Consider the following 12,294-nt stretch of genomic DNA (forward strand, 5'->3'; position numbering starts at 1 on the left):
CCACCGTCAATGGGAAACCGGCGGTGAAGGTGCAGTGTTGATGGGTCCGGAAGATCCCACCGGTGTGAATAGCCAGAAAATTCCGGCCAATGTCAACTGCTGAGAGGGACAGTCATGCACAATTCCGGCCGTGCCAGTGAATACTGGAGTAAGCAGGACCTGGGTCAGGAAAAGCCAAAAAAAACCTCAATAAAACTTGTTACTTTTGTTTCTTACAGACTAGATAAAGATAGATAACTTAAGCCTCCTGCCGGGGGTTTCCCTCCACCTTCCCTGGCGATGTTCACCTCCAGACCAGAACCAATCTTGCCAACCCCCCACCCACCTGCGGGAAGAGGGCAGTTCTATTTATCGAGGTCTAATTACTACTTTCTAAAAAAACAAACAACTCTTACTTCATAGAAAACGAGCCTCCTGTCAGTTTGCCCGTGTCCGTGTCAATAAAAGCCAGCTTGAGACAGCACAGAGATGGGGGTCCCACTTCATATTTGATCCCAACTATTTTCACCAGCTCTTGCTCCTGCCAAAAATGAAAATATATTTGATATTGTACCTTTAACTGTGGCTGTGTCTGCATCATGGATGGGTACAGATAGATTTAGTATGGCTGTTGCAATAGTGGTTTTACACTAATAGCATTGGGGAAGCACTACAACTTTCTTACAGAAAAATAGGTTTTATAGGACTTTGCATTTAATCATTTAAAAAGCAACCCACTGACAGGTTATCGAGTCATCTCGGAAGAAAATGCTCATTATTCAGAGTGATTTTCTTTTCATCAGCCTGGCATCTGGCATAGACAAAGGCCCAGAACCAGGTTTAAGCGTCTCCGATTCACACCTAATGAGCTAGAGCGTCTGTTTGCCCAGCATGGTATACACACTCTGAACATAAATCTCCTTTCCCTTCTGACCCCATCTCAGAATATTGTTGTGAATAAGGCCCTGTCAGAGGTTGGAGAGGAAAGCAACAGCGAGTGTCTGCTAAATTCATAGAAACATAGAAGATAGAAGCAGGAGGAGGCCATTCAACCTGCTCCACCATTCATCAAGATCATGGCTGATCGTCCAACTCAGTAGCCTAATCCTGCTTTCTCCCCATAACCTTTGATCCAGTTCGCCCCATGTGCTATATCCAGCCGCCTCTTGAATACATTCAATGTTTTGGCATCAACTACTTCCTGTGGTAATGAATTCCACAGGCTCACCACTCATTGGATGAAGAAATGTCTCCTCATCTCCATCCTAAATGGTCTACCCCGAATCCTCAGACTGTGCCCTTAGATCCACAGCTGTATCCACCAACAGCACAATATCTGCACAAGTGAGCATTATAATTCATAATTATAATTTATAATTCTCTAAGAACTTCCAAGAGCAGGCAATCCCAGGCCATCCCTCCTTCTTCTATGGCTATCTCTCGAGATCGAGGGCAACTTGTTTCCACACTGAAAATGGCTGAGGTGACGGAGGAGTTCAATGCACTGCCTACAGTCTCTGTCACATGTGGGGCAGATAGTGGCTGGAGGAGTGGGTGGGCGGGGTGCCTGTATTGCCACACGGTCTCTTCACTGTCGACACTTGGCTTCAGCTTGCTCTTAGTGATGAAATTTGAGGTGTTCAGCTCCTTCCTGGATGCTTTTCCTCCATTTTGGGTGGTCTTGGACCAGGGATACAGTGGTGTTGGTGGGTTTTTACTTTTCATTTTTTTTAAAGGGGCTTTGAGGGTTTCCTTGAAGCATTTCCTCTGCCCTCCTGGGGCTCAGTTGCTGTTGTCAAAGCTGAGTAAAGCGCTTGTTTCGGATGTCTCATGTCAGGCATGCCTAGACATAGCCTGCCCAGTGGAGCTGATTGGCTGTACTCAAAGTTCCAATGCTGGAGGTGTTGGCCTGAGCAAGAGCACAAGACATTGGTGCACCTATCCTGCCAGTGGATTTGCAGGATCTTGTGAAGGCGGCGATGGTGGTATTTCCCCAGGGTTTTGAGGTGCCTGCTGTATATAGTCCACGTCACATATAGGAGGGTGGGTTTCACTTCTGCTCTGTAAACCATGAACTTGGTGTCATATCTGAGGCCCTGATCGTCAATCATTTTCTCCTCAGCTGACCAAAGGCTGTGCTAGTGCACTGAAGATGATGTTGAAACTCATTGCCAATGTTTGCTCTTTTTGACAGTAGGCTCCCAGGCTATAGAAAGTGGTCCAGGTTTGATAACCGGGGCCAGTGTTGCTTTGGAAAGGCAGATTTGGAAAGGACCTTTGTCTTACAGATGTCTAGTATAAGACCCATGCTCTCATATACCTTGGTGAAGGGTGTTGTCGATGGCTTGGAGCTCAGCTTTCAAGTCTGCATACCGTAGTTCAATGATGGGACGACCTTGGATCTGGCCTGCAGACGGTGGAATTTGAACAGATTTCTGCTTGTTCTGTAGTCTAGCTCCACTCCAACGTAGCTTGCTGAGGGCGAGAGGGAGCACTGTGGCAAGAAAGATCGAGGAGAGCATCGGTGCGATGATGCCTTGCTTGACCCCAGTCTGAACGTGAATTTTGTCTGTGGTAGATCCATTCATCAAGATCATGGCTTGCATGTCAATGTGGAGCAGGTGGAGGATGGTGGCAGCCAAAACAGGGGAGGACACGCCATAGTCCCTCCCTCGTGGTTAACAATGTCAAAGATCTTTATGACTTCAAAGAAGGTCAGGGACAAAGGTTGGTGCTGTTCCCTGCATTTCTCTTGTAGTTGTTGCACAGAGAAGAGCATGTCCGTTGTGCCCCCTTAGCGGGAGGAATCTGCGTTGGAAGTCTGGGAGGAGCTCTTCAAGCACAGAGAGAAGGCAATTAAGGAGGACTCTCTCAATGACCTTCCCTGTAGCCGATTGCAGGGAGATTCCTCTGTAGTTACTGCAGTTGGACTTGACACCTTTCTTGAAGATTGTAACAATTATGCCATCTCTAATCCGTGATCTCCCAACATGTTCCCCTCCTTTCAGATAAGAGAAATTATGTCACGTAGTTATGCTAATAATGCTTCTCCACCATATTTTAGTGCTTCGGCGGGAATTCCATCTGCTCTTGTTACCTTGTTGTTCTTTAGCTGTCAGATGGCCCTTTCTACTTCATGCCAGGTTGGAGTTGTGCTGAGATGGTGGCATGTAGCATGCTGTGGGATGGAGTCAAGGACATTTGCATTGAAGACAGAGATCCCATTAAGGAGGTACGTCATCCCTTTGTTATCAAACAATATAATTGTTGAAAGACGATGAATAGGACAGATGACAATGGATATTGGCCCAATCCTCTTTAAAGGCAGAGAGAAGGTGTGATTCATTGAATTTCCTGCCTACACTCACACATCTAGGATAAAATTTAAGATTCTACCTAATGTTAGCATAGCTTCTGGCTACTTGATTGTCGCATGAGTCACTGGGTTGAATACCTCAAAAATATTAATAAAATCAATGGGAAGTGGGTTTCTCTGAGACTTATGATGTTTCTTGATCTGTCCTGTATATTTTTCACAAGACAAAAACAGCTGGCAGAGAAGAATGGGTTGGAAATATAATAAATTAACTCTCTTTTATGCTAAAAGTGCTCCTTGCAGTTACGGGGAGGACGAGTACCTTCAAACTTTGTTGAGATGTGGGGAGGTGGGAGACAGGAAGAATGGAGGTAAAATTGGAGAGGCAGTCAGACAGGAGCCATTCTCGCAGACGGAACAGCAAAAGTTAATACACAATATTTGCAAGGGTCCTGACATAGGAAGTCACGTGCACTTTCCGCTAGGTTGAACAGCCATTGTTATCATTACCGGAAAACATTTTACACCAGGATCTCCAGATTCTAAGAAAATCTAAACGACTATTCTGATGCATGTTACCTGTACAGATTATATTAAACAAACTGCCAACATGTCTCCAAATATACTTTACCCGTAAATCCATCTTGTGCCATGCCTGCTTTTTAGTATTTATACGAAAAAGTTTTAGCTTCTTAGCCATTTCAACATAGGCTTCATGACCCTGTCGGAAATAGTAGACCTAGAATTCAAACATTAAAATAATTGTAGCAAGCTTGCTATTCCCAAAACAGTGCACAAGAATAAACAATCACATTATGTTACAAAACAATGATTTAGCACAGATAGTAATGAACAATTCCTGAGCCAATGAATAATAAGTCAACCATGACCAATGAAAATTCCTCAATTTGTCAGGTGAGATATACGATATTACAAGCATAACTATTATATGAATTTATCTCCATGTTAAAACCTACATTTACTGAAAAAGATCTGGGAAAAACAATGCTACCTTTAGCACAGATGCATGGAAAGGATGAAAATATACAAAATCGTTATTTTCACACACGCTACAAAAAGAATTCAGAGAAAAAATATGCTTTCAAATATTATAAATCACATTAGAGGCAATCACTCATGCATAATTCACACAGTTATCTGCATGAAATGCAGAGTTTGAATCCTGGAATCAATATAACAGGGAGGTTAGTACAGTAGGGACTTGGCATAGTTTATTTTTTTTTGGTGGGGATGAAGTTGTGCGTTCATCAAAGTGACAGATATTAGTGCTATGGAATGGAACCGTTTCTCAGTTAAGACGTGCAGTAGCAATATCAAGCTACACTAAATCAAGCATAGCACACAAAAGAAACTACCCAAGCAATGTGGATCAACATCAAAACAACACAACCCTTTCTCTGCACCATCCTTACAGCCTCTCTAATATTGCTGATTTAGTACCAAATTAAGAGCAGTTTGTGCTACGGATGATTAACATTAAACAGGCAATCAACCTCCTACCTTTCTTCGCTGATTCACAATGACATGTCCTGAGTAAGCATGACACGCACTTGGTGGAATATAAGGTACAGACCTCATTCCTATATTGCAAGTTGATCCAATCTTTACTGTGCAAAGGGTGAGGCTTTTGGTTTTTGTTCCTATCTTTTGAGCCCCATGAACAACTATTGAAAACCAGGCTCCTTCGCATAACCTTCTCAAGGACAATTAGGGATGGGCAATAAATGCAACACCCTTAAATGAATTTTACAAATTAACAAACTTATTTTGCTTACATCAAAGGTACAGATAAGACCTCACGATGTATCCATTCCTGAAACAACGGAAATAATCTATTCACATAAATAGTCCTGGTTGTTTACTTCAAAGATACTTCTCTAAAGCAAATCTTCCTGATTCAACTATTCTCAAAACCTTTGCTAAACATTGCATTTATTTTGGCACAAACATATTGTGCCCCTCCAAACGGCCATCACTGGTGGAACTCTGGAAATAGGTCTGCAGCCCATTCCCATAACAAGTAATGGAAGTTTATAAATGAAGAATAGGGAAAGTCAGAAAATAAAAGGTAGAATATTTTCAGATGCTACAACATTAATACATTTGCAGTTTGTATATGGTCAACCAGTAACACATTAATTTCTCAGAACAATGCACAACAAGTGAACATTATGAAGCATAAAGATGAAAATTAATAAAACTGAAGGAGTTTTGCACCTTTATGGAAGTGAGGTAAAGCAACCCAACCAAATGTATCACATGCTGAAAAAAAGAGGAGGCAGTCATCACGGCAGTAAAAGTGTAAAGCTATAATACCTCATCACCCATTTGTGGTACAAAAGGACAACGTCGGGGCATGGTGTCAGTAATCCACACAGGTGGAAGCCATTCTTCCAGAGTTTCTCCCTGCTTCGGTATGACTCCAGCTGGTGGTCTCTATAAAATCACAACATTTTCTATCAATTAAATTTCTCTAGTGTGGCTATTTGCAAATAGCCTCTGTAGTGCAATTTGTAATCATTAATAACTTTCAAACAGACATTCTCTCATCAACTGATTCTCCACCATTCCTACTTTGTTCTACTGAAGGAACTGAAAAACCTTTACAAGTAAGCCATTACCTTTATTCTTTTCTCCCTCGGTTTTCTCCTGATCTTTGGAGGCGCTGTACCATCTTTGTCTTCTTTATGCTTCTTCCTTTCCTTCTTGATCTCTTTTTCTTTCCCTTTCTCTTTTTCACCCTCATCTTCTGAACTGCTAACAGCTTTCTTCGCTTGCTGCCGTGAAGATTTCTTTGGTGGCTGGAGGTTAATGCCAGCGTCTGCTGTCCAGTCAGAATAGTCGCTTGAATAATCGCTATAAACAGAGAACTACAATAAATGAAAAGGCCATTGATGTGAAACATTAACTGTTTCTGTCTTCACACATGCTGCCTGATGTGCTCAGTGCTGCCAGCATTTTCTGATTTTATTGCCCAAACTACACAATCGACATCTCTACAATACTTTCCTAATAATTTATTCAGCTTTCTCCAGTTATGCGAATAAGCAAAGCAGCCTACATTTTCTGATAGCCGAGTAATTTAGATTGGAGTAGTTATCAGCAGGATTTTAGAGCAACAAAGCCTGGACCCAATTTTTCATCTGCACAACTACCTGTGCCAAGTTGAACAAGTGCAGGCTACACATTACGGATAGTAATTTCAACTTCTGGTACTGATAAATGGCCAATACAGCAAGCTATCACATTAAGTTGCCCCACTTGAAGTTCAATTTAATTTTGTGCATTGGCATCGAACGTTGTGGATTTGTGCCGGTGTCACTTTGCGCTGAGTGCTGACCTAGGGTTGTATGACACAAAGGGTGCCATTTTGGAGTGGCTTCCCCCACTCCCTGACCTACTCCTGACCCTTTTGCTGGCTGACCAACCAATTGCTGCCTCTCCTACTTGCGGCTTACTCCCACATTCTGCATCTTGAAGCTGTTCTTACTCCGTAGCTTGCCTCCTACTTTTCATCATTCATCTCCCGAACCCTCGCTCACAGCAGGAGTCAGGAAGAGGGAAATGGCCAGCAGAAGGGTTGGTCAGCTGGTGGAACGATGGCCTCTGGGAGGTTTGGGGAACAGAGAGGTCAGGGAGCTCATGGGTTGGGAGCTGGAGTTGCAAGCAGTGTAAGACACAGTGAGAAGGGGAATTGATGAGAGGGAGGTAATTAAAAAGAGTTGGCATATTTCTTCTATATTTTTAAAATGTACTTTATTTTACGAGTCATTTAATTTACGAATTTAGTAATTTAAACTTCCAGGATGTAATATTTTTAAAAGTTTTTCTGACGGGAAGATGCTACAAAATCTATATTGATTGTGACAGGACAATCTGATTCACCCATATAATGTCAGACAATCCAGTATCTTTAAACTATTGCAAAGAGTTTACATTTTGTCTCCGAAGGAGGACAAATGATGTGGGTGTAGAGGCAGTCGTGGTTAGAGTGAGTCATGAGTAGAGGAGACAGCGTGGAGAGAGGCCGGCAAGGAGAGGGGGAGGGTGGGGAAATGGGGTACAAGGAGATGAGGTGCAGGGAGAAAGGGTGCATGGAGAGGGGCTGTGAGAAGACAGCATAAGGGGAATGAGGTGACTGGGTGCAGGGAGAGCAATGCGTCGGGAGAGAGCAAAGTATGGGGAAAATGAAAGAGCTGGCCCAAAGAAAAATAGTACCAGCTGCAGAAAAACAAATCTGAACATTTACCTATTGGAGGAAAAGATTAATATCCCTTTATTAACAGTTCAAACTGCAAAGACAACTGTACGCAGATCGCGCTAGAGTAACTTTGCAAATTTTGTTACCAGGTCGCTGGTTTGCAAAAGTAGCCGATAAAAAAGGAGGCAAATTCCACGGAACTGGCAAACCATAAAAACCATGATGCAGTTAGCAAATACTGGGCACATTGAAGACACAAGGGCCTTGAGAGGGTCTGCATCCAGCCAAGGAGAGTCCACACCTTCTGATCTTTCATAAAAACAAGTGAGATGTTTTAATATCATGGAGAAGCTGGATAAAGGGACATCAGTGCATCATTAAAGTCTGATGATGCCTAACAACAGGAGGGTAATTGACAAAACCTCTCCCCTAACTTTTAGTGATGCTCCAACTCGCAAGAACCATACCTGCAGTCAATAACAACCTAACAAAGCTTTGGCTGGAGGAAACTTTTCCACCAGTAGAAAAGCCAAGTGTCATGCGAGAGTTGATCACTCTGCTGCCATGACGTCAATTCCTTTCTTTGAAGGTTAGCTGTGATGCTGTTTTAATGCTTGTGCAGAATGTTTTAAAGCTTTGTGCAACGAAAGGTCAATAAATGTAACTTGAATTAAATAACACACAGTGTGACTTTGTCTGTCTACTGTCCAATCCATAGAGCACTGGAACAGCTGTATTTTTACAACAAAATTATTACAATATTACTTGCCTTTGTCCTTTAGGTTAGCCACCACTGTAGTTCAGCTTTTTAGCTATGGTGAGCTAATAGCAAATTTGATGATTATTTACCACTTTACAACAGCAACTACACTTCAAAAGTACTTCACTGGCTGTAAAGCATTTTGGGATGGCCTGCTGTCATGAAAGACTCTATATACATACAGGTCCTTTCCTCTCCAAAAAACATGACACCAGTTTCACACAAAATTCTTATAAAATTTGAGGTGTGAACACTTCTAATGTACCTGTCCTCACCTCCCAGAAACTACATCATTGTACGCACAGTGTTCAAAAAGTGCTATAATTTGAAACATATTTTTATTCTGTGGGGTCTGCTACATCAATCATACCTGAAATTAAAAATGTTAGCAATGGTCCAGCAAAACATCAACTTAATATATGCGAGGAAAGCAACATGTAAAGCCTAGTTTACTCTTATCAATTGATGTTAGATAGTCATCTGAGTTCCTGCAATCTTAAACAATGGTCAACAACAGTCGATGGCCAACCAGAATCTGCAACAGCACAACTTCTAGCCAATCAAAGTTTCACCCTGCAAGCTCAGGATATCAAGGGGAGAACACCAACATGGAAAACTGTGAAATGGAGAAAATGAAAAGCACAAGGGACAAAATTATACACGCTCAGCAACAGTTTCAGCTGTGCTATTTCTCCAGGCAGAATAGATTGAGCACCTCATCAGTTTGGTTTTGTGATCATTCCCGAGTAATTCCAATGTTTAAAGCCTGTTTTGTAACACTGTAAAACAAAGCTTTCTTCAGGATTGGTCAGAGTATTCTCAACACAAGGCGAGGGAAAACAGTCTCTTCTACACAATTAACATATGTTAGATCTAGATTCATTCATATCGACCTAATCCAAAAATACTCTGACATTAAACAGCCCTTCAATCCAGCACGAAGGAACCACAAAGTCAATTACTGCCATGGCCTGAAATGGATTTTCATCTTTCAGAACAAACTAACCCCAGCTTACCCAACTCCTTCTGCAATCCTTATAGATTAGCCTATTTTTCATGTGTGTGCATACGTTTGCTAAAAACTCAGATTGCACAAACTCGTCAGCTTTTGGTATGGAATGTCTTAAATTCTGAAACCCTCTACATTACAACAGGTGGAAAACTGCAGCAGTGATACATTAATCATTGAACACTGTTCAAAACTTTAAAAAGCATTTAACAGGAAAAAACTTCAAACATCACTTGCCTAGAGCTGCTACTTTCGTTGTGCCAGGCATCCCCATCTTCTTCTGAGGTCACACCATTGACAGCACGGACTTCAACCTCCTGAAGATTAAAATCAAATTCACTGAAGATATTTATTTATATACATAAAGGCATTTCATGCAATACATTTCTTAAAATGAATGTCGTTACTGGGAGTAAAGATGCATCAGATTAAGCGACACAATTTATTAATAATGAAATTTAAAATGTGCTGGCATCTGAAGTCATAGTAGGTCACACTGATTAAAGGTTCAGAATCTGTTGTGCAGTGGGACTCTTGTCCACAACACAAAATACCGTCAAAAGATAAATCATTTTTCAACAACTTCCTAGTTATAACAGCAAGAGGAGGCACTTACCTCTCCTCTATGTGTCTTCTCACCTCTCTCACATGCAGTAGAACACATCGCAGTTCTAGGATGCGGGAGGGAGCCAAAATAATATACTCAAAACAGAGGCCGGTAACCCCTCGTACAGCTTATAACCTTTTGATAATTCAGTATTATGCAATAGCCACAATTCTTTTTCTAATAAATTATCAATGCAAGTATCCCCTCCCATTGGATTTTCCAGAAAGCAGTTGCTGCTGTAACCCTCTGAACTGGGTCTCTCTTGTTAATATCAAATAAGAGAGGTGCGAACACGTAACGTGACTCCAGTGGCAGCTCACCCATTGGACAAAGTGAATGCGGGGAGGTAAGCTAAAACGGTCCTGACAAATTTTAACAGTGCCCTGCACCTCCAAAGATTTGACCGTGGGCTTTCCCAAAGCTAAATTCATCACAGTTGTGTTCGAAAAATGAGTTTAACTCTGAACAATTTTTACTCTAGTATTTCCAAAAGACTTGGGAAAATAATTCAATTCCATTAAAAAGCTGTCACTATGATGTCTGGCTGAAATCAAATGTTGGGCGAGATACTCCGGCTTCCCAGCCGCATGTTTCCCAGCAGTGGAAGGCGGCATTCTGTTCCCTTACGGTGGGATCCTCTGATCTCGCTGCCATCAATAGGATTAACCACTGATTTTACCCCACGCCACTGTGAAACCCGCAGGCGGGGATGTGCTGCTAGCAGGATTGGTGAATCCCTTTGTCTTATCGAGTTAGTGCATCAATATGCATAATGCATTTGGCCTGCAACTTGTAAACCCAGCACCTTGACAACATAAAGCCATTAAAGCATTAAATCTACTAAGTACTGATTTGAAGAATTGGCTGCATAAACGGGCCCAATTCCCCCCCAAAAAAGGTGTCATCTCCGATGGCCGATCCAGATCACAATTCACCCATAGTTCAGTCATTTGTTTTTGTAGTTTGGAGAGATTCACACACAATTCTCCCAAACTTATTCAAAGACATTGCAAACCCCCTGCCCCACGCCTCCCCAGATATGGGGAACACCCCCTACCCATGACCCTAGAGGGACAACCTTCCCCCATCACTAAATGTCTGGGTGACCGCAGCAGCCCAGCTCCCCCCCCTCCCCCGCTCACAATGCAGGTATGAGGATGACAACCCCCCACCATTTTCCAAGGAAATCAAATTTCCAAATTTTTCACTCCATAATAAGCAGTTTATGGACATAGAAATAGCCAGTACGCTTTGTTGGTAAAGTGCCTTGCGACATTCACGAGAGGTATTTTATAGATGTTATATACTACATTTAGAGTTGTAAATACGTTTGTAAATATTATTTCAGTTACAGTGTCATTAACCTGTATTACCCACCAGAGAAAGAGATTAATTAAATTATCTAGTCCAAACCCAATTGTTATCAAAGCTAAGTTTTTCTCCTGCTATGAAGCTCACCTCTGAAGAGCTGTTGTAATCCACATTTTGTTGCGAACTTCTGCTGCCATCATCCATTGCAGATCGCGTGCAGTAATTGTGTATACTCTGGCGACTCTGCTTCCTCCCTTCTCCACTTTCCTGCAAGCGTTCATAGGAATGTATCTAGGAAGGACACAAACAGCATAAGTAGATTAAAGCAGAATTAATCTTAAAATATTTTTAAACTTTAAATTACTCAAAGAACATCACACTGGAAATATCTACTCAATTTTCAATATTAATTGCATCGCCAACTTTTGCCATCAATTTAAATTTTAGATTGTTGCACAGTAAAAGCAGAGTGTTGGATTGCTACAATTTATTCTTAACACGCCCTATTTTTCTACTTCCAATGGGACTTTGGAACAAAATTAGAGTTTACATGAAATGAGGATTGACAAGTTGAAATAGGCCTAGCTTCTGATAAAGTTGATAATTTTATATATAAAAGTACTGTATCGAATAATAGAAAACATCTGAAACATGCGCTCGGCAGGTGGAAAACCAAGGGGCATTCAACTTAACTTGGGGTCGAATTGAAAAAACTGCTATCTCAACAGATAAATTCTAGGGTCAACTGTTGCCTCTTTATCTGCTCCATGCCAATTTTCATTTGTTCAAAAAATAAAAACAAGCAGGAACTTTTAGAACGTGCCTTTCCTAAACCTCGTTCCATAGGCATTTGTCTACATTAATTCCTCGCTGATCAAATGGTCTCATGCAACATATATCTGGCCACAAGTATTGTGGCTCCATTTCTTTCCGCGCAAAAGTGGTGTCTGTGGTTTTAAAAGGAGTAGACCTTAACTGGTGTATAATATAGAACATTTTGTAATTTGGGACAAGTCAAGAGAAATTTAGGAGCGGTTAAGAACTTTGTAAATGCTCACTCAACTACAAGCTGCTTGCTTATTACATTTGC

The 12,294-nt window shown here is 41.5% G+C and overlaps 1 protein-coding gene across 3 annotated transcripts in view; it reads right to left on the reverse strand.

Moving 5' to 3' along the window:
- The window catches only part of phip (PHIP subunit of CUL4-Ring ligase complex), a 228,272-nt gene that overhangs the window by 59,252 nt on the left and 156,726 nt on the right, over positions 1-12,294 (reverse strand). For all 3 annotated transcript variants that reach the window (XM_078212450.1, XM_078212449.1, XM_078212448.1), the window contains exons 21-26: positions 11,352-11,495; positions 9,524-9,603; positions 5,938-6,172; positions 5,633-5,752; positions 3,927-4,034; positions 396-520 (exon numbers count right to left, since the gene is read on the reverse strand). In XM_078212450.1, the coding sequence (XP_078068576.1) occupies positions 396-520; positions 3,927-4,034; positions 5,633-5,752; positions 5,938-6,172; positions 9,524-9,603; positions 11,352-11,495 (812 nt within the window). The remainder of the gene's footprint in view (positions 1-395; positions 521-3,926; positions 4,035-5,632; positions 5,753-5,937; positions 6,173-9,523; positions 9,604-11,351; positions 11,496-12,294) is intronic.

This window comes from Mustelus asterias, chromosome 5, assembly GCF_964213995.1.
Source record: "Mustelus asterias chromosome 5, sMusAst1.hap1.1, whole genome shotgun sequence".
Lineage (NCBI taxonomy): Eukaryota > Metazoa > Chordata > Chondrichthyes > Carcharhiniformes > Triakidae > Mustelus > Mustelus asterias.